This window comes from Natrix helvetica (genome assembly GCF_964273705.1).
Source record: "Natrix helvetica genome assembly, chromosome: 8".
Classification (NCBI taxonomy): Eukaryota; Metazoa; Chordata; class Lepidosauria; order Squamata; family Natricidae; genus Natrix; species Natrix helvetica.
In genome coordinates, this window is record NC_138559.1 from 23,060,801 (window position 1) to 23,084,907 (window position 24,107).

Genomic DNA, 24,107 nt, shown 5'->3' on the forward strand with positions numbered 1-24,107 from the left:
CAAGCTGCAGCTTGGCAAGTGACAATAATTGAGGTCACATATGCTTCTAAGGCATTGTTCCCTCAACCATGGTTTATTAAATAAACCATCACCAGCTGGGTTCCAGAACTCATTCTCTTCCGCTTCTCCCTCCACGTCACCCCAGAAGATTCACACAAGCAGAACATGAATGGATGACAAAGAACAGCTGCCATGTTATATACTGGGCAGGCGGCCAATTGTGGGTAATACAATTTTCTGGGTAAACACATGCACAAAGTCGTTTTATTATTATAAAGCAAAGTCCTAGCTGAATGAAGGTAGCTTGGCTAATTGAACTCTTGGTCCAAGAACCCAAAACTTAATTCACTAGAAGATAAGTCCTCCAAAGAAGGCAAGACTTTTGTGAGCAAAACTCACAAAGGACTCAAGAGCAAATATCCCATCAGACGAAACTGAATGCATACATGGGGATCAGTGTGGTGGCATAATCAAAATCTGGACTAGGAGTGGGTACAGCCAGATTCTAATTCTCTTATAGGGGTGGAAGACAGCAGGATGATTTAATAGAATAACAGAGTGGGAAGGGACCTTGGAGGTCTTCAAGTCCAACTCCCTGCTCAATCAGGAAACCCCTATACCACTTCAGACAAATGGTTCTCCAATCTTTACTTAAAAACATCCAGTGTTGGAGCATTCACAACTTCTGGAGGCAAGTCATTCCACTGATTAATTGTTCTAACTGTCAGGAAGTTTCTCCTCAGTTCTAAGTTGCTTCTCTCCTTGATTAGTTTCCACCCATTGCTTCTTGTTCTACCCTCAGGTGCTTTGGAGAATAGCTTGACTCCCTCTTCTTTGTGGCAACCCCTGAGATATTGGAACACTGCTATCATGTCTCCCCTAGTCCTTCTTTTTATTAAACTAGACATATCCAATTTCTGCAACCAGTCCCTAATCATCTTTATTGCTCTTCTCTTTCTAAAGTCTCAACATCTTTTTTTTTTATATTGTGGCGACCAAAACTGGATGCAGTATTCCATATTACCTTTGGCCAATCTCTCTCTCTCTGTCCTAGACTATGAAGTTTTTTTAAAAAAAAACAACCACCTGTATTTATCAACCCACACTTGGTCAACATGGCACATCTCAGTCCACAACCTTGGTGAACCCTTCATCCTGCAGTGGATTGACTTGATTTGATGGTAACAATTATCTGATTATAGCCATTAATAATCCAAATTGCCAGTTTTCAATATGGATGGAAATGCTGAGGCGTAGGCTGGGTATGTGTTAAGTAGGCCTGGTAATGTATCAAGTGATACCAAGAAAGAGAATCTGTTCGTTTCAACCACCTTATATCATTACATTTACATCTACCCCAGCCTGCCCATTTTTAAATGGAAGCTTGTGCAGGTGGCAAGCCTGATGGCATAAAGTTGAAGATCACGCCCCAATAAGGAGATCAAGATGCTTGCTTTCAACTCAGTCCACCATGTATTGCTTTGGATAGCTGAAAAAGTCCCCATGGTTTCTGTCTCATCTCTGGGAAAGTCAATTTATCTGCTTCTTATTGCTATCCATTCCATACAGTAAGACTGCATTAGAAAGGAAGAAGGCTCTTGCCAATGACTTCAAGTGAAAGACCAAAGATATACCAGCCTTCTAAACTGATAGGCATTTCATGCCAGCTCCCTTGTCATAATCCTTCTTGCAACTGGTTGATGTCAACTGATATTGTAGCCCTTTGGGGCAGCAGGCACTATTGCCATGATGGCGAACCTATGGCATGCGTGCCAGAGGTGGAACGCAGAGCCCTCTCTGTGGGCACGTGCACCATCGCCAGCTGCTCTTCTAGTTTATTTGGGTTTGCAGAGCTCCAGTGTGTGCGAAGACCTGCTGGCCAGCACGCATGCATGCCCAGGAGCACTGGAAACCTGAAGAAAGCAGAAGAGCAGCTGGTGATAGCACACGTGCCCACAGAGAGGGCTTTATGTGCCACCTCTGGCATGCATGCCATAAGTTCGCCAATGGCCAGCTGGTCTTTGGGTTTCCAGCACTATGGTGCTCATGTTCTGGTTTGGGCACTTGGTGCTGAAAAGATTTGCCATCACCGCACTATTGCAATTGGCCAATGGTAGAGATCTTCTCTAAGAGAAGTCCTCTTCTGTAGAAGATCATATCAAAAGCTACCATCAATAAACAACGCCTGTCATTAAATCTGCACTCAGAAATGACTCTTCAGGGCTTGTTTCTGGAGTTCTACAGACTGTTTAGTCCTCTTTAATCAAACATCAATGATCTTGACAAGCTAAGCAGGAGTCAGACTTAGCTGATATTTAGGACATTTCAGGGACTGGGCTAGAGTGGGATTTTTTAAAAAAAAATCTAGAAAGCAACCCAAAATCCTTTCTGTATGTTTGTCAAGAATAACTAGATGGACATGCCTAGACTAGAACTTGACCTCTTCTTGAAGGAAACATCATTATTTACTCCAAGAATCAAACCTAAATATTACATACAAGGAATGCTTCAAAATAAATTTAATCAAAAAGCTAGAAGATCTGATTAGGTATGTTCAAAGCTATAGAAACAATATATGCACTGTTATACCTTATATCTTGTTAGATGGGTCCAAGCAACAATGTGTAATCTACGAAACCAAGCAGTCTCTTTGCCCAATGTTCTGGGTTTATCATGGTTAAGAAGCAATATGGGGATTTATTTCTGGGGTTCACTATGTGTTGCTACTCATAGTATTCAAAGAAATTGACAGCAATATCCCTAATCTTTCTCACCACCCATCATTTGAGTCTCTTTATAATCCTACCTGATAAACCCAACTGAGGTATATGCAATGGTGGGATTCAAATAATTTAACAACCAGTTCTCTGCCCTAATGACCAGCTGGGTAGGCGGGGCTCGGTGGTCATGTGACTGGGTGGGCGTGGCCAACTCAGCATCACTCACATTGAGAGCGCTTCGCCTTAGCTGTGACAATGTCATAAGGGTTAACCGGAGAGGCAGTTTCTGTAAGCAGGACAATCAAGATTAGGCTAGAAACAACTCCAGAATGTTTCCTTCCTGCCTTCCTTACAGGATTAGCCCTGTAAAGTGGAAAAAAACAAAAGATTTCTTCCAACAACCGGTTCCCTGAATTGCTTAGAAAGTTAACAACTGGTTCTCCCAAATAGGTGAGAACTGGCTGAATCTCACCACTAGATATACCCAACTAAGCTAGTTTGGTGATGTAGAGAAACACCCCAAGATGTTTGCAAAATTCAATTTTTCACGGTCGTAGTCTCTAAACGTTTACTTCTACAAACCTAAAATAACAGTAATAAAAGGAAGCATGATAAGGACATGCCTTAAGACCATGATGAGAAAGGAGAGGAACAAAACCAAAGACATCCAAATCCAAAGGAAGAGGCATAGTGGTAGGAAGATTATAGGGAATTTGGTTTCACTAGCTGCCACTTGAAAGAATTTCTGTATTTGACTTTGGAAGGTTAAATTATTTTCCAAACTGTCTTTTTCTTTCTTTTTCTTTTTTTAAATTTTGCTCATGTCTGTACTCACAGCAAGTCATCCAGTAGCATCTGAAGGCTACAGAATGAATTGTATTTCTTTTAAAGGCTGCAAATGGTGATCCTTTCCATTCTTTTTTTTTAAAAGCAGAAATCCTTTGCAAGTTTTTAAAAGTAGTTCTAACTTCCCTCTCCACTGAGCTCATTCTGCGCAGACAATTTACTTGGCTGAGAAAGATTTCCAAATATTGTCCGCTAATCGTATAGACCTCTCAGCTAACTTGGGTTCAGCCTCCTCATTCTGTTGTTCTTCTATTTTATTATGCGGTCAAGAAAAAAAACAAACCCCAAAGACTGAAATGAGAGAAATCCTTGCTTAAACATAGACAAAAGAGTTTTAAAACCTCCTTCTTTTCAGCCAAGCTAATGAAATGATGCTTTATAATGAAAGGACCAAAAAAAAGGTGTACTACAGTACAAGCATAGCAAAATTAGCATCTTAAAAGAAGCCCATCTAAACCTAAAATTTGCCAGAAAATACGATTTGGGCTGTCAATTTCCCTGGCCATTGAGACAAACAAACAAACAAATTGCCATTTTCTTCTTTAGTCTGATATAAAATGTCCTACAGGTTTTGCTCCCCCCCCCCAAGTAAATTAAGAAAGTCTCCGTAGATGATTGAACTGTGCAAAGTACAATACTCTAATCCTAGGTCTTCACCCAACAGATATAGAAAGTCAACTATACGTTGCATTTTCACTCAGAATATTCAGACATCAAAGAGGTATGACAGTTGAAACAAGCAGGATATTTTTTTGTTTGTTTCCCCCTTGGTACGTTTGGATAATTTCTAATCACACACTAGTAAATAAAAACTAACAGGTCGTAACGCTCATAAATCTCAGCTCAAAATCTTGGTCTGTTTGCTGCATCCCATAATATGCCAACCAGATCTCTCAACTAACACCGCGTTTTCTTTCTCTAGTGAATTCTAAATAAACACTACGGTAGACGCACACCGTCTCTTGCTTCTGTGGTTTCTCTTTCATATATATGAATATGGAAATATCTCATATATACGAATAAATAATATTGGGAGGACCAGGTTTGTACAATTCGATCAGTCGTATTCCCCTTTCCAGAAAGTATACGAGCTGAAGCTGCAGCAGAAAGCAATTCGTGGTCCAGTTCTTACCAAAGAGCTCCTAGCTCTTCACTGCCCATCTCTGCAAGAGAGCCGGAGAAAGCTTGAAAAGAGGAGGAGGAGGGTTAAATTGAGATATTTGCTTTCCGCCTTCCCACCAGTTTACTTAGGATCCCTCCTCTCCTCGTGGATTACATTACAGTAGAGGAGTATGTAGGAGAGGCAACTCACTCCTCCCAAAAGTCAAAGACTTCACCCTGGATTTTTATCTTCTCACAGATCACGCCAGAGTCACACGTAGAGTGTGAGCATCACATCCCGTGTCACCGATCAGAGCCTGGATCCTGAAGGTCTAAAGCCACACCAACCTGTACTTCAATTTCTCCTTCCACGCATTTGACCACAGAGAGATCTAATCTTTCCTTCTCCTTCTTTCCCCTCTTCCTCTTCCTGGCTGCTGCTTTCCTAAAGTAAGGTCGCATGCCCACTAGAATCGTCATGGTCTACGTTGTTCAGAATGGCGGTCTGGTCTTCAGGAACCTGGCGGTGACAGAGGTCATCCTTCAGGGCAGAGAGGCGAGCAAAGGGGTCCTGGCGAGAATGTCTCTTCTTCTTGCGTAGACAGACAGCTTCATCAGGCCATAGTACCTGAGAGTTAGGATGATGTTGAACCTGGGAGGCAGAACCATCTGGAGAAGAAAGCAAAGAGGAAGGAGTTGGTCAATCTCCGGCACCAGTATTACGAGAGGACATCTAAGTCTTTGAAGTTCTCTCTTTAAGCCAACAAAAAAAGAAGGCCAGCATCTCTGTCAATCAACACACACACACACAACCGAAGGTTTTGTCAAGGTGCAGGTATGAGAAGCTTGAGCTGTAGGGAGGTCAACCAGGAAGGCATGGAGGTGCTCTTGGTGAAGGTGAAGGTGATTTTCACACTCATACCAACATGGTTGGGGTGGGGGGAGCAGCTCTAGCAATTGCAGCAAGATGGATAAGCCTTAAAGACATCATCAAGTAACAACAACAAAAAAAAACCACAATCATTTAAAAGAGGAGGAACCAGGAAAAGTTATTGAGGAGCAGGGGGTCAAAGGGAGGGTGGACTATGAGAAGTGTGCATGAGAGGGTGGTTTTAAAGACAGAACCCCCCTGGGAAATACTGGCTGTAGGGACTGAGGTTAGGCGAACTAGAAGCTAATTTTGGTCTAAGGCAAGTTTTCTCCAGCCAACAATCGGTGGAAACATCGCTGGACCACCTCATCAAATGCTGCAGCCAGCATGGCCATTCTGCTATGAGATCTGGGACCTGAGATCTACGCATCTACAAGGCACCCAGGATGCAGAAGGGTAGCCAAAGGAATGAGGCAAAAACTCAAGGAGATGTTTCAGTTCTGAAGAACCAAGCTAGAGGGTCACCCAACAATCTCTATTCTGGGTCGTACCCAAAAACCAACGTAGCCACGTTCAGGCCCACAGAGCAACAGAAAGCAATTCCCATTACAAGTCATTGACTTCAATGAGCATTGTGCCAGGTGGGGAAGGGGCAGCGGGAGAGGCAGGGGAGCGAATCTGGTGTTCCTCGCACTCACTGCTTTGTTTTTTGGATTTCGACTTTTTTGGCTTCTTAATCCGTTGGTATTTCAGAGCTTCGAGCCTCTCAGGTGCGGCCGCGTTCCGGGTTGGTGATGGACGTCTTCTAGAAAGACAAAGCAGAAAGCGCCATCAGTGGCCCCCTGCCCTAATTCTCTCTCGAGTGAGGGTCACTCTGATGGCAAAGAGGGCACTTCAACCTCCACCTGGTCTGCCACAGGGAAGGAAAAGACGGTGACAAGCATAGCAGGGTGGATACCAAATCCACCCTATCATGTTCTCTGCCGGAGGTAAATGTAGCATCTTACCTCCTTGGTTATTATTACTGTTTCCTCCATACCACCAGCCCTGCATTCCAAGGCAACCCCCTCCAACGTGGCCCTTCCTTTAGTTGGCCATCTTCATTTTTCCTGTTCTCAACATCGGAAGTACTTCGATCAAACCAGGCAAAGGTTATATAGAAAGGGTACTGGGCCTATCCTTCGTGGGAACAGAGCCAGCCTCTTGAACGTGGCTGAATGGTGGTTAAAACAAAAGGAAGGAAACAAAGCCAAATGAAGGCTGAGGGTCTGGGCCTGAACCATCTGCAGTGTTAAACAGAGGAGGAGGAGGAGGAAGAAGAAGAAAAGAAGGAAGAAGGGTTAAAAGTGGCAGTTTCTAGGTTGCTTTAAGGCACTTTTCATTTTTGCTAGTTGCAAGAGTGAAAATCTTTCAGAAAAGTTCACGTGGGGGTTGCAAGAGATTTTTTAGAAGGCTACCAAGAACAGATGCATTCACAGTAACACATCCTTTGAAAGGGAGGAGAAGGGGAGATTCTGTTGAGAGGAGACCCTTAAGATTGCCTATACAGTACATATATATTGTGATTGTGACACATATTTTGAGCACCAGGGGGCTGCAGCAGAGGGCTGAAAGAGCCACATGTGGCTCCAGAGGTTGCGGCCCCCTGGGTTAGCCACACTCATTACATACATCACTTGTACAAGGTTCAAAGAAAGTTCTAACAAGTTGCCTTCAAAGATTAGGCTGCAAGCAGCTGAACCTATAGACAAGTATAGTTTATGCAGTAAAGTGCACATACAAACAACTGCATTTTCACACTTCAACCCCATTTATGGACAACCACAACGTAAGGCCCAGCTGATGAGTTTGCCATAGGGAACACCACTGGATCAACGTAGCTACAACACAAGTTATCTAGAAACTGCAGCACCAGCCCAGTCCATTTGCAGCCTGTTATCTTCTGCATTACAAACAAGATTGATAATTTGGGGGGGGGGGGGGTTCTCAACACACCTATGCACAATCTTATCATTAACATTCAGGCTGTAAGCCCTTGTTCTTCTGCCAGAGTGCGGCTGCTATTTACCCAGCCCAAACCCAGCCCGGGTTTGTTGAGTTGAAAAAAAAAAGTGGAGAAGATTGGTCCAAAACCAAGAATCATCATCTCCATTTAACGACCCCATTATCCCTTGAGGGGTGGAGTCTGGGCAACTTAATGGAGCTAGCAGAGTGTTTTAATGGCCAGATGCCCTTCCTGTTGCCAATGCAGAGTTTTGTTGGGCAGATATATTCTCAGCGTGCCCAGAGAGAGAAATATCTGCCTTTACCTAGGATTGAACTCACAGCCTCCTGATTGTGAGGCGAGAGCTCCACCTCTAGGCTACTGCACCACTCCATCCAAAACCAAGAACGACACAAAGAATTTTGGTTTGTGGTCATTCTTCCAAGCTGAGAGTTCTTTATTGTTTCACCCCAATAGACAAAATCTTGCCAGACTGAGGATTCTATTATTTGTATCTACAATATACTTTGGGAAATTAATTTGGGAGAAATGAATGATAATGATTGGAGAAATATTTGGAGTAGAAGAATATATAAGGATATGTCAGTTAGAGTTAAGGAAAATGGATACAAAGTGATATGGAGGTGGTACCTAACACCACATAAATTTAATCAAAAAGATGGCAAATATAGAAATATTTGTTGGCAGTGCAAGAAAGAGGTTGGAACATATAAACATATGTAGTGGGATTGTGATAGTGCACAAGAAATATGGGACATGGTGTTTAGAGAAATTAGAGCACTGTTGAATGTAAATTTAGAGATGTCACCGAGGATTGCATTATTGTTGCTGTTGGGAAAACGGGATATAAATGAAACAAAAAAGGAACTGATTGTAAATTTGGTCAAAGGTCTCCAGCGGGTGGGGGTGAATGACTACCCTCAAAAACTGTTCAGTTGTGGCTACAGATCAGCTTAAAGCAGAGATGTGAAACCTTGGCAAGTTTAAGGCTTGTGGGCTTAAATTTCCCCAATGTGGCTGGGTGGGGAATTCTGGGAGTTGAAGTCCGTAGGTCTTAAAATTGTCAAGATTGAACACCCTTGGCTAACAGCAAAATATCAAATGAAATGCCAGAGGATTCGGCCCTGCGTTGTCCAACGTTTTTTTATCAATGACTAGGAGGAAAGTTAGGAAGTTTTTAAGAAGTTAGAAAATTCTTAAGAAGTTTGCAAATGAGACAAAGCATCTCTGCATGAAAAAGAGATGTTTTGAAAAGATCCAGATAGGCTTGAGCAGCTGACTGAAATGAATAGGATGGAAGACAAGTAAAATTCTGCATTTAAGTTGGGGTGGGGGGAGAACCTAAGCTAATTGAACGTAACACTACATCAAGATCGATAGGAGAGAGACAGATTAATAACTGACATTTTCTACGAGATGGCCAGCTCTCAAGAGTGAGGTGAGAGCAGAAAGGAGATTTAATTCAATTTTGTAGCCCTCCTGATTCTGCAAAGATGTCTGAAAAATTCAAAGATGTTCACTGTGAAACAATCAATCAAATAATCAAGAAAACTTCCTTGGGCCAAAAGATGATAAAAGGAACTGAAAGCTAATGTATTACCTGCCCTTTCTTAACATTAGACAATAAAAGTCAGCCAAGCCACTAATTTAAAACGTCTTCCTAAGGCTTCAAAAAGGTACTACTTTTTTCTGATTTGAATGCCTCGTAATTTAGAGGAAAGAAGGAGTACTCGAAATAGAGGGAATTAAGTAAGAGTGCCTATCACAGGGGGCAGCAACCTGTGGCTCTGGAGCCACATGTGGCTCTTTCACCCTTCTGCTGTGGCTCCCTGTCTCCAGTCGGGGCCACAATTTTGAGAGGAGCTTCCAGTTGGGTGGGTGGGGGAAAGCATAGTGTACCAGGAGGAGATTCTGGCAAGGAGCAGGTTTTCCGTTGGGCTCCACAATTGATAGGGCTTTCGGTTAGGACAGGTAGAGTAAAAAGGATGCCACTCTAGGAGGAGACTCTGTGGTGGAGAACCGGACTTCCGGTTGGCTCCAGAATTGAATGGGGGGGGGCTTCCTGTTAGGACTGTTGTGGCTCTTTGAGTGTGTAACGTTGCCGACCCCTGACCTATCAGATATCTCTTTTGCACAGGGCACCATGTCCAATCAAAAAGACTCACAGTGAAACCTACCGACGTAAAGGCTATCTTCCAATGGAAATTCAAATACTGAGTTTTGCAATATGTCCAATTTATTCCTCTATAGTCCCCAAACAAAAGAAAACTATGGGAGAGAATTTGCATCCAGTTTTGGTCATCATGATATATAAAAAAGGTTGAAACTCTAGAGAGAGTAGAGAGCAACAAAGATGATTAGGGGACTGGAGGCTAAAATATATGAAGAATGGTTGCAGGAATTAGGTATGTCTAGTTTAATGAAGGTGGCTAAGACACTGAGCTTGTCAATCAGAAAGGTCGGCAGTTCAGCAGTTTGAATCCCTAGCGCCACGTAATGGAGTGAGCTCCCACTACTTCTCCCAGCTTCTGCCAACCTAGCAGTTCAAAAACATATAAAAATGCAAGTAGAAAAATAGGGACCACGTTTGGTGGGAAGGGAACAGCGTTTAGTCATGCCGGCCACATGGTCATGGAGATGTCTTTGGACAGCACTGGCTCTTCAGCTTTGAAATGGAGATGAGCACCACCCCTTAGAGTCGAGAACGAGTAACACATATGTGCAGGGGTAACCTTTACCGTTACTTTAATGAAAAGAAGGACCAGGAGTGACTTGATAGCAGTGTCCCAAGGTCCAAGGGCTGCCACAAAGAAGAGGGGGCCAAACCTATTCTCCAAAGCACCTGAAGGCAAGACTAGAATCGATGGATGGAAACTATTCAAGGAGAGAACCAACCTAGCACTGAAGAGAAATGTCTTGACAATGAGAACAATTAATCAATGGAACAACTTGCATTCAGAAGCTGTAGATGCTCCAACACTGCAGGTTTTAAGAAGAGATTGGACTACCATTTCTCTGATATGGCATAGGGTTCCTGCTTGAGCAGGGAGTTGGATTAAAAGACCCCCAAAGTCCCTTCCAACTCTGTTATTCCATTAACTGTACATATAAAAAAAATCTCAGAATAAAGACAGTGAATCTGACATATCTCTCTGTGAGTGGACCTCATATGCAATGAATGAACTCCCATACCATGCATACATACAGCACATGTCACATGAGTAAAATCCTATTTGGAGGGAAAAGAGACTTGGGTTTAAAGCAACCGTCTCCTTCATTAATACAGTTAATTGATTAAACTATGCCTTGGACAAGGGAATGCAAAGCTTTTTCCATCATTTCCATTAGCACTATTGCTTCTCTAGAAAAAAAAGGAAAGAAACTGTATATCAGGATACAGTATCCTGCAGATAAGTACATTATTTTTTGCAGGACCCTGACTGCCAACCAGATAACTCATACTTTACAAAGGGCAAGATTTTTTTACCCAATTCACAATAGGTTGGCTCTTGTGTTACAGCCACTATAAATTTTGTTTATAGCTGCTTTCTCAAATACATACCAAAAACACACATACTATGCTGTATATCTCCAAGAAAATTTCCTGAGCAGTGAAAATATAAAAAGACAAGGCTGCATCATATCCAAACAGTAAAACCAACACAAATAAAAGCATCGTTTTGAAATATATAGCCAAGGTGAAGATTAGATTACTGTTTGCCATTCTTTTCCTTTTGCAATAGTTGCGGGTTTCCGGTGGCTATGTTGTGGATTTCTTCGATATTGCTTCCCTTTCTCTGCTACTGATCTAAGGTTAAAATCTTTCCTTATTGCCTCGATCAGGGGTGTCAAACTCAAGGACAGCGGACTGGATCTGAAAACCCGCTATTTCATTATTCTATTGTGCACAATTTTTGTCTCGATCCCACTCACCCCAAAAAATGAGGGAAGGTTAAACCTGTTGTAGAAACAACCCTTTTTTTTTTGCAGGAAGCAGCTGTGTATTTTCTTTTCAAGACAGGAGAAGCTGGAAGGAGTGATGAGAACTTGCACACACTTTGACCTCCGAAGAGAGTTTTGGTTGCAGAAGGAAACCAGCATGGAAGTAACTTCAGGAAGGACAATTTTTCCAACGTTACCATCTCAAATCGGTGAGCCCCTTATAAAATGCGCAGAGACCACCGCCACCCCCTTAGAAAGGTCTGCCAGCCACCTCAATTGCCAGGAAGCAGCTACTATAGGAGAAGGACGGTTGCATAGCAGTGGGCAAGCCGGACTAATGAGAGTTGCTAAAGGAAAGAGCGAGGGGACCTGCAGCCCCACCCCGGACATGGACACACAAACACACCACGAAGCATTTTGCTACTGCAGTGCCAGCTCCACCACAACCAGCACCAGCAGGGCAATGAGAGAAGGACAAGCCGAAGGAAGAGCGGAGCACGTACCCCAAGTAAGGCACCCGCCCCCCCTTTCCCCAGCTTTGCGGGATCAGCACAACTTGGCCTACACGATGGATTTTCACCATGCTGGCAGAAGAGAGAGATGGAAGGAGAGGTGGAAGAAGAAGAGAGGAGAGAGACAGAAGGGAGAAGGGCTCACCGTGGCATGAGAAAAAGAGAGAGTGAGTGAGAGGAAGGAGAAACAGAGCGAGGGCAAAACGTAATAAAGGAAGAGGAATCACAAATAAAATATATGTAAAAAGAGAGAGACGGAATTAACGAAGCACTCAGACGAGAGAACTGACAATTTCTCCAAGCCAGAGCAAGGGTGAAAGACATGCAGAGGCCTGATAACAGAGACAACCTTTAAAGGGGAAAAACTGGTCACTTCTAAAAAGAGAGACAGACAGACAAGGATCCTCATACTCCAAAGATAAACACCAGAGTGACAAGGGTTCAGGGCACATACAAGGACTTGCCAGCCCCACTTTGGATGCTCTAAGGCTAGGAGCTGAGGGGGCCATCCTGGTTCGGAGACAAATACGCAGGGAGAGAGCAGAGGGTGAGGTCCAGGGATATCCACTAACATCCTTTGTGGCTTTGGGGTTTTGATCCGTGAGCAGAAGAGGAACTCAGCTTTGGTTCAGTGCATGCTGGAAAGCAAGGGGGGTGATTTTTGTGGAACGTTGCCCCCCAAAATGGAACTGACCCCCCTCCCAAAGAATTCTGCTTTCTGAGAAGTGCAGCTAAACCTTTAAGACAGGGATGACAAACTCAATTTCATTAAGGGTTGTGTTTCATCTCGGGGGGGGGGGAGTCAGGGTAGGTTTGGCCAGGGTGGGCATGGCCAGCTTGATGTCACTCATGTCGGGAGCGCCTGTGATGGCTCGAGCGCTCTGCCAGTGAAAACAAGCTTGCAGGCTCCGTTTTCAGCTGGGATGGCCTCCTGCAACCCTCTGCCAGTGAAAATGGAGCTCTCCCAAGCTCCGCTTTTGTTGGCAGAGGCACCGCGGGCCAGTCCTTCACCATTTCCAGGGTGGCCCCATAGGCCAGATCTAAACACCCCACAGGCCGGATTTAACCTGCAGGCCTTGAGTTTGACATCCCTGCTTTAAGAAATGACAGCTTTCTGGCCTTAGGGATGGGGTGGGATTCAGGCGGTTCGCACTGGTTCAGGTGAATTGGATGTTAATTTTGCATCAGGTTCATGGAACCGGTTGTTGCAAGGACCGGCTGGCCCTGCCCACCCAGCCCCTCCCCTCCTAGGAGTCTCCATGGAAAAGCTGGGGAAAGCCTCTGGAGCCTGGGGAGGGCAAAAACTGGGCCTACTGGAAGTATCAGAAGTCCAAAAACGGGACTCTTTTCTGGCCTCTGGAGGACCTCTGGAGCCAGGAGGAGGCCAATTTTGCCCTCCTGGAGGCTCGGGGAAAGCCTCCGGAGCCTGGGGAGGGTAAAAATGCCCCACCCCCTCTCCGCCGCCGCCATGGTGCAGGAGGCCGAGTAGGCCACGCCCACCATGGCCACGCCAACCCAGCAACTGGGTAGAGAACTGGTTGCTAACATTTTTCAATCCCAACCCCTACTTAGGGATGCTTGCTACAGTATTGGGTTTTGAGAGTGCCTAGGCCGTTTTAGCTGAGTTCCAGCATCATGTGATCAAGATGTCTGGAAAAAGGCTTTTTTTAAAAAAAATCCTAAAAAAGAGACATCCAGAAATCTTCCATGCAATCTTTCAAAAGGCTGCCCAAATTGCTTTATATCCCATGTGGCCAAAAAAGAAAAGACAAAAGATGGATCTCTTTGTGTCCCTCTCTGGCAGAGGAATTGAAGCTTTGACATAAATTGCATAAGCTCTCTTGTGCTTCCTGTTTTATGGTGGGATAAAATAAAGGGCTAAGGAAAGGAAGACCACAAAGATTTTTTTTGTTACTAGCCTGGTTATAAACCATCCACAATGCCTTCAGCCCTTGACAACTTTACAGAGCCCACTCATAAAAGAACAATTTAGTCTGAGCGGTGGCTGCATGCTTTAATGGGACCTCTTAAAACAAACCATAATGGATAAAGAATGAAGCGCAAACAACTTCTGTCCCTTGTTTAGAAGCACTGATCAATGTTATAAAGTACTCAGTGCTTTACCACTTGCAATAGCTCAGTCTTGGGCAGAAGATCATAGTTGGTCAGAAATCCCTGGAGGTTTTCAAGAAGAGGCTGGAATGATATAGGACTATGATGGCGAACCCATGGCAAGCATGCACGAAGTGGCACGCAGAGCCAGGTTGAATGGGATGCGCAGGGTCGCTCCTCTTCAGGGTTTCTGGCATGCATGCAGCCCAACAATCTGCTGGCCTTCGTACATGTGGCAGTGCTGAAAACTGGAAGAGCTGGTCATCTGTTTTCCTGCGTGTGCAGGCGCGCCAGCCAGCTGATCGTTGCTCGCACATGCGCACCAGAAACTTGGAAGACTATCTGGCCAGCATGCATGCGTGCGCTGGAAACTGGAAGTTGATTTTTAGGTGTTCGCATGCACCCTGAGCAGCTCCTATTCCGCGTTGTGGCCCAGACGAGCAAGCACGCTCCCTTTTGGGCACTCGGTGGCAAAAAGGTTCGCCATCACTTGTATAGGGTCTCCCGCCATAGGTAGGGGGTTGGACTAGAAGACCTCTGAAGTCCCTTCCAACCCTATTATTCTGTGATAACAAAATAGCAGAGCTGTAAGGGACCTTGCAAGTCATCTAGTCCAACACACACACCCCGCCCAAGCAGCAGACCCTACACCATTTATGACAAAGGGCAGTCAAGTCTCTTATTGAAAGCCCCCAGGGATGAAGCTCCCACAATGTCTGAAGGCAACTTCTGTTCCATGGATTGATTGTCCTCACTGTCAGAAAATGTCTCCTTATTTCCAGGTTGAATCTCTCCTGACTGCTGACTGCGTGTAATTTGGCAGTTTGAATCCCACCAGGCTTAAGGTTGACTCATCCTTCCATCCTTCCGAGGTGGGTAAAATGAGGACCGGGATTGTTGTGGGCAAGGGGCTGATTCTGTAAACCGCTTAGAGGGGGCTGTAAAGCACTGTGAAGCGGTATATAAGTCTAAGTGCTATTGCTCAGTGCTAAAGAAGGTGGGGAGAAAGAGGAAGGAAGGAAGGAAGGAAGGAAGGAAGGAAGGAAGGAAGGAAGGAAGGAAGGAAGGAAGGAAGGAAGGAAGGAAGGAAGGACTGTGATGGTATAGTGGTTAGAATGCAGTATTGCAGGCTAACTCTGCCAACTGTCAAGGTTTACTCAGCCTTCCATTCTTCCTAGGTGGGTAAAATGAGGACCCAGATTGTTGGGGGCAATAAGCTGACTATAAACTGCTTAGAGAGGGCTATAAAGCACTATAAAGTGGTATATAAGTCTAAATGCTATGGATATTTCCCTCCATCCCTCCCTTTCCTTCACAGTGATTAGAATGCAGTATGGCAGACTAACTCTGTCCATAGCCATGAGTTCGATCCTGACCAGTTCAAGGTTGACTCAGTCTTCCATCCTTCCGAAGTGGGTAAAATGAGGACCCAGGGGCAAATATGCTCTGTAAACTGCTTAGAGAGGGCTGTAAAGCACTGTGAAGCGGTATATAAGTCTAAGTGCTGTTGCTATTGCTATCCTGCCGAAAGGGAGAAACCCCAAAGCCACAAAGGGTTGCATGTGCAATACTTTGTCCTAGTTTTTTTCAATGCCTTATTCCCCTTTAAAGGAAAAGAAAAGGATTTTAAAATGATAATAATAACCAAATAAATCAATAAATAAATGTTATTGGGGGGAAGCCCCTCTCACAGCCCCGCCCGAACCCCGAACCCCAACCGAATCCCCAAAACCCATCACCATCCTTCCAAACATTGATCGCCCTTACCTATTGAGCTGAGGAGTGGCTTGTCTCGACAACACTGCCCAGATAGCTGAGATTAATCAAAAACAAAGCAGTTATCAACATCCGCACGGAGCCAAACTCCACAAGACATCAGCAAATCAAAAAGGGGAGTGGGAGAAAAAAGAAAAAGCAAAGGAAAAGCGAGGGAGGAAAGAAACCAAGAGACAAACGAACAAACATTGCTGGAGAAAGTAAGGGGGAGGAAGAAAGGAGAGCTAAAAGTGTAGAGAGCTTCATCATCAATGCAACAGGGGGAATCTAGTACGAAGGACTTCTCAGTGCTACAGACCGGGTCACTCACTGCTAAGTTCCCTCGGGTCAGTTCCAACTCTTTTTTCCCAAAGGATCCTGGGAATTGTAGTGCCATCGGGAGAAAAAATGGCTGGCATTATGAAAAAGGATCTGAGGCAGAGGTGGGTTCCAACCAGTTAGGCCGAGTAGGTCGTAACTCGGCGGGACATGCACCCGAACCACTTCTGTGCTTGGGGCCGCCATCTTGATTTTCTCTTCCGCACATGCGCAGAATCATCTTCATTGAAGAAATGTTGTTTTTTTCTCCTTTTCTAATGTGCGCAGGCGCAGAACTTTTTTTAGGTGCAAATGGGCATGCAGCGGAGCAAAAAAGTTTGCGTGCCGAACCAGTAGTAATGCCGGGAGAAACCCACCCCTGATCTGAGGCCATCATTGAAGATGGTGAATTGCCCTCTGCCCTCTAAGGAAAGCCCATTTAAAATTTTATTTCTAAAGCTACCAGATCTGAGTCCCTCTCTACCTCAGGGCTTCTAAAAATTTAACTATAATTCCCATGATTCTCTGGGGGCAGCCATGATCACTAAAGGGACCCGAAAGCAAATATAATGTCCATGGTGTGGACGAGGGCCAAGGAAACTCCATGTCCTTCAGATATCATTGGACAACATTTTCCTTTGTTCCTGACCACTGAGACTGGGACTAATAGGAGGCCAAAAATCAACAAGATTTAGAAGGTATTGTATTCCCCAACCTTCCATTATGGAAGACTTGCACGCTTTGGGTGCTGATGTGTGGACTTCAGCCTCCAGAAGCTCCTCAGCTAAGGTGGCTGTGCTGAGAATCCTAAAATTCATCAATCTGCAGGTAGACAGCATCAGAAAAGGACATTTTCCAAGTAATGGACTTTGGTGTGACCTTGGATCCATGAGAAGGTCCATGAGATCCATCTTTCCCAATCAGAGAGGTGGCTTTCACTGCTTTATCTCTGGTTGCTTTCAAACCCCAAGAGACTACTCTGTCCTTTTTTGTATATGTACATCTCCTATACTCTGGATCTCCTGAAAGCAGCATCCCATAATTGTGCTGATTGGGTTCATTAATGAATTAGCAGCTTCCAGGCACCAGATGGCACAGATGAAATGGCAGGATGAGAAGCATTGCAAGGACAATGAAAGTCAACCTCTCCTGCTACTCTCCTAGCATTGTAGCTTATGCTCCTGCCAACTTAGCAGTGGCAATCCATGTTTGTTCCCATCACAAGCAGACCACACCTCCCCTTTCTCTTGCCCCTTCCCCATGCAGATGGCACAATGCCCCACTTGTTTCCAGAAAGTCCTCAGGATCAAAAGGAAAGAGCAAGGGGATACAACTCCACTACATCAAGAATCAAAACAAAAAGCTGCATCAACAAAGAACAACCAAGATGGGAAACATTGCCATCAGACAGAGGAGCAGAGTAGAGAAGGAAGAGACAGATAGAAAGAACAGTTTGCCTGTTGCAAAGCTGGTCTCTGAGAAACCAGCTGCTGGAGAGAAGACCAGCTCCAGCAGTCACCTTTCATGGTCGGGATCCAAGAATGTTGACTTCACCGTGTTTGGGTTGGGTTGGGGTTCTAAGTTGAGGTTGGGTTTTAGGGTTCCCCTTCTCCTGGAAATTTGTTCCATGGGCCAAAGCCCTGGACAAACCTGGGGGCAAAGCTTGCAACACCCCTTTTGGAGATGAGGAAAGTAAGGTGGCTTGGGTAGCCTAGTTGGAATCATGGAGGATGCTCAAGCTTATTGGGAGGGAGAAAGGATGTGAGGAAGGCAAAAACTTAGGCTTCATATTTCAGGAGAGTCAACAGCCCGGAATGAGAACAGCAAAATGTCAGCAATTTCTAGAATTCATTCACCCAGGTCCCCACAAAACACCAACCGTCCTCTCTCCAAAGACTCCTGAATCTGAAATGTTGTTAACTTTGTTCATCTGAGGCGTCAGTCCCCAAGCCAGAAGCAAGCTCTGAATGAGATTTCCAATGGAACGATGGAGGGTGGAAAGAAGTGGGAGTTTCAGGTAACAAAAACAAATGCAAAACCACAACTAACTCAAAGGTACAGCATTCCGTTGACCTAACCTGCTGAGATGAGCAACAGCAGGCAGCGGTATTGCCCCAACAGTGCAAGGTGAACTTTGGGAACTAGTCATCTCCAAAAAAATAAAATTAAAACGGTGTCTAGATCAACTCTAAGGACTCCATTGATGGTGTTTGGGGAAGGACTTTGGGGGAGGGGTGGGAGCAGGTGAGGTGGGAGGGAAAGAAGGGCTGGGTAAAAAAGGAAGGCAAGCAAATTCCACTTGCGCGTGCACATCCTTACCCTGAACTGGTTGCCGGTGTCAGCTCTGGCCTATGGGTTTCCTCCCCAGTCCTCCTTGGCGAGGACATCTGTCCAAAGACGTCCATGGATTCCATGGGCATGGAAGGGCAATGAGAAGGAGGAAAGCCGGTGGCCAAAGAGGTGAAGGCCATCGTTGGTCGGAAGCTGGGACTCCCTCCGCGACTGCTCTGGGCGGGAGAACCGGTGGAGGGCGTCGACTTGCGTGAGAAGCTGACTGCAGCTGGGGGCTGCAAGGTGATCTCCGATATCTCTGCCTGCTGGATGAGGCCGGGTCGTGGTCTGGCACGGGCAGTCAGCTCTGGGGAGCTGGTGCGGGAACTGAGGGGGCTTTGAGTCAGGGGTGAAAGCCTTGACGGTTGCAACACCACCTGATGTAAACTGGGCTCCACCCTCCTGGCTTGCCGAGGACTTGGCCGAGGTCTCGGTTGTGGGTCGTACCACCTTGTGTCTAGGCCAAATGTGCTTGTGCTGCTGTGGCTAACTGGCTCGGATGGCCCGTGGTAAGGCAACACCGGTATTCCCATGCCTTGACTGGTATGTCTTAGCTGCCCTTGGCTCACCATTGGTTGCATAGGTTTGTCCTGCCATTTGGGGGTGCTGGAGGTGGTGGGCATCATGGAAGGTTGGCTCCTGCTGGGTGACTTCCCAGCCCAACTCTTGGGTGCCTCCAGAGCCAGGATGCCAGGGTAGGATGCAGGAACCTGGAGGGAGGAAGGCGGAGGTCCCCTCGGAAGACTGGCCTGGGGCTGCATACTCTCGGACATTTCGCACGGATGGAGCTGGTGAGGAAAGAGGATGGGCGAGGACTCCAGGCCGCTGAAAGGAAACTCGGCTCTGCCCCACGGTTCCGGGGACCGGCCTCCCGTTGGAGTCTGAGTCAGGGGCAGTGTGCTATTAGAAGCATTTTCTCCGTTCTCTTCAGGGATGGTAGGGTGGCCAAAAGGTCCTTCTGGATGCAGGGGAGGGGAGGACATGACAGAGCTGAGAGGGCTCACCTCTGGCATGTAGAATGGTGGAGGGTCCATCTCTCCAGGGCTGCTGCTGCTGAGGTAACCGTAATATAGGCCGTGGTGGAATGGCCGGGGACCCGGGGGCCGGGCCTGACCAGTGGCTTGAAGGGCCCCTGTTCCCTCCAGACCCCGATGGAATCTGGGACTGTATGCTGGTGGCTGCAGATAAGACTCCTGGCTGGAAGAAAGAGGCGTCAACTGAGACTTGAGGGCCACAACGGAAGGAGGCATTCCAATGTCATCGTTTTCTTCATCCGATTGGCGGAACTCGGGGTACATGTCTGTCTCCTCAACAAAAGGGAAGCCTTCGATCCGACGGGACTTGAGCGAGGGCTCCATCTCTGAAGGGTCCATGACAAAGCGGCCATCCGGCCCACGGCTGATGAGCTCGATTGGAGTGGTGGCCTCAGCTTCAGCTTCAGCTTTGGAAACACTGTACTTCTTGCTGCTGATGGCCCGCTTGGTCCTCTTGTAAAGAGACAGCTCCTTCTCCTTGCTAGGGCTGAGCATGCGCTTGCCAGATGGACCTTGGTCATCGGACGACTCGGAAGGGGGCCGTAGAGTACGGATGCTCTCGGGACTCACCTTGCCAGAAGACAGCCTAGGAAGGAGGAATGGAAGAAAGAGGGAAAGCTCTTGGAGAAGTTATGGCCACCACCTGAAAAATATCTCAACAAACTTCAGGACATGAGAATAAGGCTATAGAAACCATGCCAAGAGGAGCTCCAAGCAAAGATTTTATCAAGGTTATATATGACTTTAGAGCACTCTTTCCAAACCTCATCAGCTTTAAGATGGGTGAACTTCAATTCCCAGAATTCCACAGCCAGCAACTAGGGAAACAGTACTTTAGGATGATTCAACGCACTGAGACAATAATGTTTTCTCACAGTTTGATCAGTACTTTGAGGTAGGCTTTCCCAGGTCATTTGCATACATTCTGTACACAACAATGCACACACACATATTTTTCTGAGGAGAACCACCGCTAGGAATTTTCCTCAACTTTGTTATGGAAGGCAACCAAACCACATGTTACTTTTTCTCCAAGCAGTAATGGACCTGTTAAAATATACTTCTGAGAGTATGACAAAGTCAAGGAACAACTGGATGTGAAGATGGTTTTCTTCCCAAATTATAACCACGAATGTCAGACTTTGAAGGCAAACTCATTCAGACTTCAACAATGAGCACAATAACAAGATCTAACTTAGATCTATTTTCTCTTGAAGGCCTTAGGACTAGAGGGCCAGCTCCTCTGTGCAACTCTGTGCAACTGTTTTCTATGAGCCATGGTGGCGCAGTGGTTAGAGCAGTGAGGAGTGAAATGCTCTGAAGTCTGCTACCGGTTTGCTTTCCTACCCACTTTGTGTGCATGCACACCAACACAGCTGATCATTGGAGCTACCGGTTGGGGTGACCATCAGCTGTGCGACAATCAGCTGTGCTGCACAATTTCTAATCGCACAGCACAGCTGATTGTCGCACAGCTGATCATCAGAGCTACTGGTTCTCCTGAACCGGTAGCAAAAAAAAATGCTACCAGAGGATCAGCTGTGCAACAATCAGCTGTGCGGCGCAGCTGATTGTTGCACAGCTGATCATCAGAACTACCAGTTCACCTGAACCAGTGTCATTTTTTAATTACCGGTTTGGGCTAACCGTCTGAACCAGTAGCATTTCACCCCTGGGTTAGAGTGCAGTACTGCAGGCTACTTCTGCTGGCTGCTGGCTGCCTGCAATTTGGCAGTTCAAATCTCACTAGGTTCAGGATTGACTCGTCCTTCCGAGGTGGGTAAAATGAGGACCCAAATTGGGGGGGGGGGAATATGCTAACTGCAAAAAGCTTAGAAAGGGCTGTAAAAGCACTGTAAAGCGGTATATAAGTGTTATTGTTATATGCAATGAGTTGCTTGAGGTGAAGCACTGAAACATCCTGCACCACTCCCATTTCCAGGCAGGAGAAAAAAATCCCTAATTTTTCTTCAGTTGGAGTTCTGAAACATTCAACTGAAGCCAATCATCTCCTGTTTCTTTTACCTCCCCAGGCCTATAGAATCTGTATGATTGCCTAGAACAGGGGTCGGCAACCTGTGGTTCTGGAGCCAAATGTGGCTCTTTCATTCCTTCTGCTGCAGCTCCCTGTCACCAGTTGGTGCCACAATTTTGAGAGGTGTTTCTGGTTAGTGGGGTGGGAACATGGCGTGCCAGGAGGAGACTCTATGGCAAGGGGTGGATTTTCTGGTAGCTCCACAATTGATAAGGGCTTTTGGTTAGGACAGGTAGAGGAAAAAGGACACCATGCTAGGAGGAGACTCCGTGGTGGGGAAACTGGACTTCCGGTTGGCTCCAGAATTGAATGGGGGGGGGGCCTTCCGGTTAGGACCTTTGTGGCTCTTTGAGTGTTTAAGGTTGCCGACCCCTGGTCTAGAAGATCTGCATGAGGGACCTCAAGGAATTAGGAGAACATCAACCTGGAGAAGTTTGATGTCAGCAGTGCCACTTTTAGCTAACCATCCATCGAGTTATAGCTTCTGTGCTCACAATGCAAAATACTTACGGAGACTCTAGACTCTTCCTGCAGTGGGTTATAGAGAGAGGAGGGTCTGCAAAGCAATAAAAGAAGAAGAAGGTGGGAAAGAGACCATGAGAGATCCACGAATGAGAAACTATGTTCCTTCCTTGAATAGTCAACTCTGGACTTTGTGCTTGAGGGAGGGGGAATGAAACTTTGATTTTGGGCTTTACCAGTTAGATAGATTTGTTGTTATAGAAACGGCTAATTTACATTACTGTGTAAAAGTAAACAGTTGAGGTTTGAGGTTACTCTCTTATTCTACTGCACCAAAGGGAGTCAGAGGTCAGCTCTTTTTCTTTATTTTTCCCTTCTTTTCTGCACTTTTCCCTTCCCTTCCTTGTCCCTGTCTGACGCACCTGAGTAGCTTTTATTTGGAAAGCAATTGCATTTTTTTTTAAATTTATGTATGTAGTGCATCAGTGGTGGGATTCAAATTTTTTACTACTGGTTCTGTGGGCATGGCTTGATGGGCATGGCTTGGTGGGCATGGCAGAGGAAGGATTCTGTAAAAGCCCCATTTCCACCACACTCCAGGGGAAGGATACTGTAAAATCTCCACTCTCTCCCCACTCCAGGTGAAGGATACTGTAAAATTTCCATTTCCATCCCACTCCAGGGGAAGAATACTGGAAAATCTCCATTCCCTCCCCACTCGCTGATGTCAGACTCTGGAGGCTCCGGAGGCAGCTGATAACTGTCAGACGGCCCTGGCCCCCTCTCTACATCTGGGATGCCTTCCACTCCCCTTTTCCAAGCCTGCCTGCCTTCACCTGAGTAGGATCGCCAACAAGATCAGAAGAAAAGCCCTCACCTTTTTTGCGCTTGAGCTTCCGTTTGCGTTGCTTGTTGACAAAGCAGGCCGCCAACGTGCTGAAAAGAATGGCGGCAGCGAGGAAACAGATCGTAGCAACAATGCCCGCCAACACCGGACGCGCCAATCCTTCATCAGTCAGCTCTGGCTGTGGAAATATGTCTGGGTAGAAAAGAAGATAGAAGACATGGGTAGAATTAAAGTTTGGAGATGCCTACAGGAATACCTAGCAACTCTTCTAGATGGGGAAATCTGGGAAATCAAACTCTACAGAATGACTAAAACAGATTTTATTGAGATTGGTTTATAATAACAGAATCTTATAAATTTCAATTGTGCTGTCCTACCACCACCCACTTATACTCCAATGAATTGGGAGGAGGTATCTATCTGATTCTCTTCCAAATGTTATCTCTTTTCTTCAGACATAAAAAAGAACGTTACTATTTTTATTTTAAAAAATTAATTCTGACGATGCTGGCTGTGTAGAAGGAGCATATCTACAAAATGTTTTATAGGTGGCATTTACCCCTGGTGAGATTGGCCAAAATGTTCCCCAATAGACCCCCAAATTGCTGGAAATGCAATCATCAACAAGGGACCTTCTACCACATGTGGTGGACATGTCCCAAAGCTAGGGAGTACTGGGGGAAAAAAATCCAAAAATGGTTGGAGGAAATAACGGAACAAAAAATTGATATGAAGCCAAAACTGCTCCTTCTGGAAATAATAAAAGGAAATATAAGTAAGGAAATTCAATATATTATGCTCCATATAACTATTGTAGTCAGAATTACATTCACCCAGAATTGGAAACCAAAAAAGTCCCCTCAAATGCAGAGATTTTAAAAAAGGCGCTAGAATGAGCAGAAATGGATAAATTAACAATGGGATGGAGAGGAAAGAGAGTATTATAAGATATGGAATAGATAGTATAGTTGGCTAGAAAAGAGATGCAAAAGTAATGCATAATGAAAGCATAGAAAGTATAACGAAAGGAAATGGTGTATATTTAGAGAGTAACAGAGGTATAAAGGTTGTATATATTATATAAATGAGTAATTATGAAATAAGGAGGTGTATGTATAAAACAATAGGCCTTAGAATAAGAAATTCAAAATTGGAGGGGGGGGGAGAATACCGATAACGGAAAGCTGTAAACATGTAACTGTGATTTTAATGTTTA

At 45.4% G+C, this 24,107-nt stretch overlaps 1 protein-coding gene across 1 annotated transcript in view; it reads right to left on the minus strand.

Moving 5' to 3' along the window:
* Window positions 1-5,081: 5,081 nt before the first annotated feature.
* The window catches only part of IGSF9B (immunoglobulin superfamily member 9B), an 80,049-nt gene continuing 61,023 nt past the window's right edge, over window positions 5,082-24,107 (minus strand). Inside the window, exons 16-20 of the mRNA XM_081960646.1 lie at window positions 22,922-23,083; window positions 22,093-22,138; window positions 18,502-20,133; window positions 6,237-6,343; window positions 5,082-5,336 (exon numbers count right to left, since the gene is read on the minus strand). Coding sequence (XP_081816772.1) covers window positions 5,113-5,336; window positions 6,237-6,343; window positions 18,502-20,133; window positions 22,093-22,138; window positions 22,922-23,083 — 2,171 coding nt within the window. The 3' untranslated portion in view covers window positions 5,082-5,112. The remainder of the gene's footprint in view (window positions 5,337-6,236; window positions 6,344-18,501; window positions 20,134-22,092; window positions 22,139-22,921; window positions 23,084-24,107) is intronic.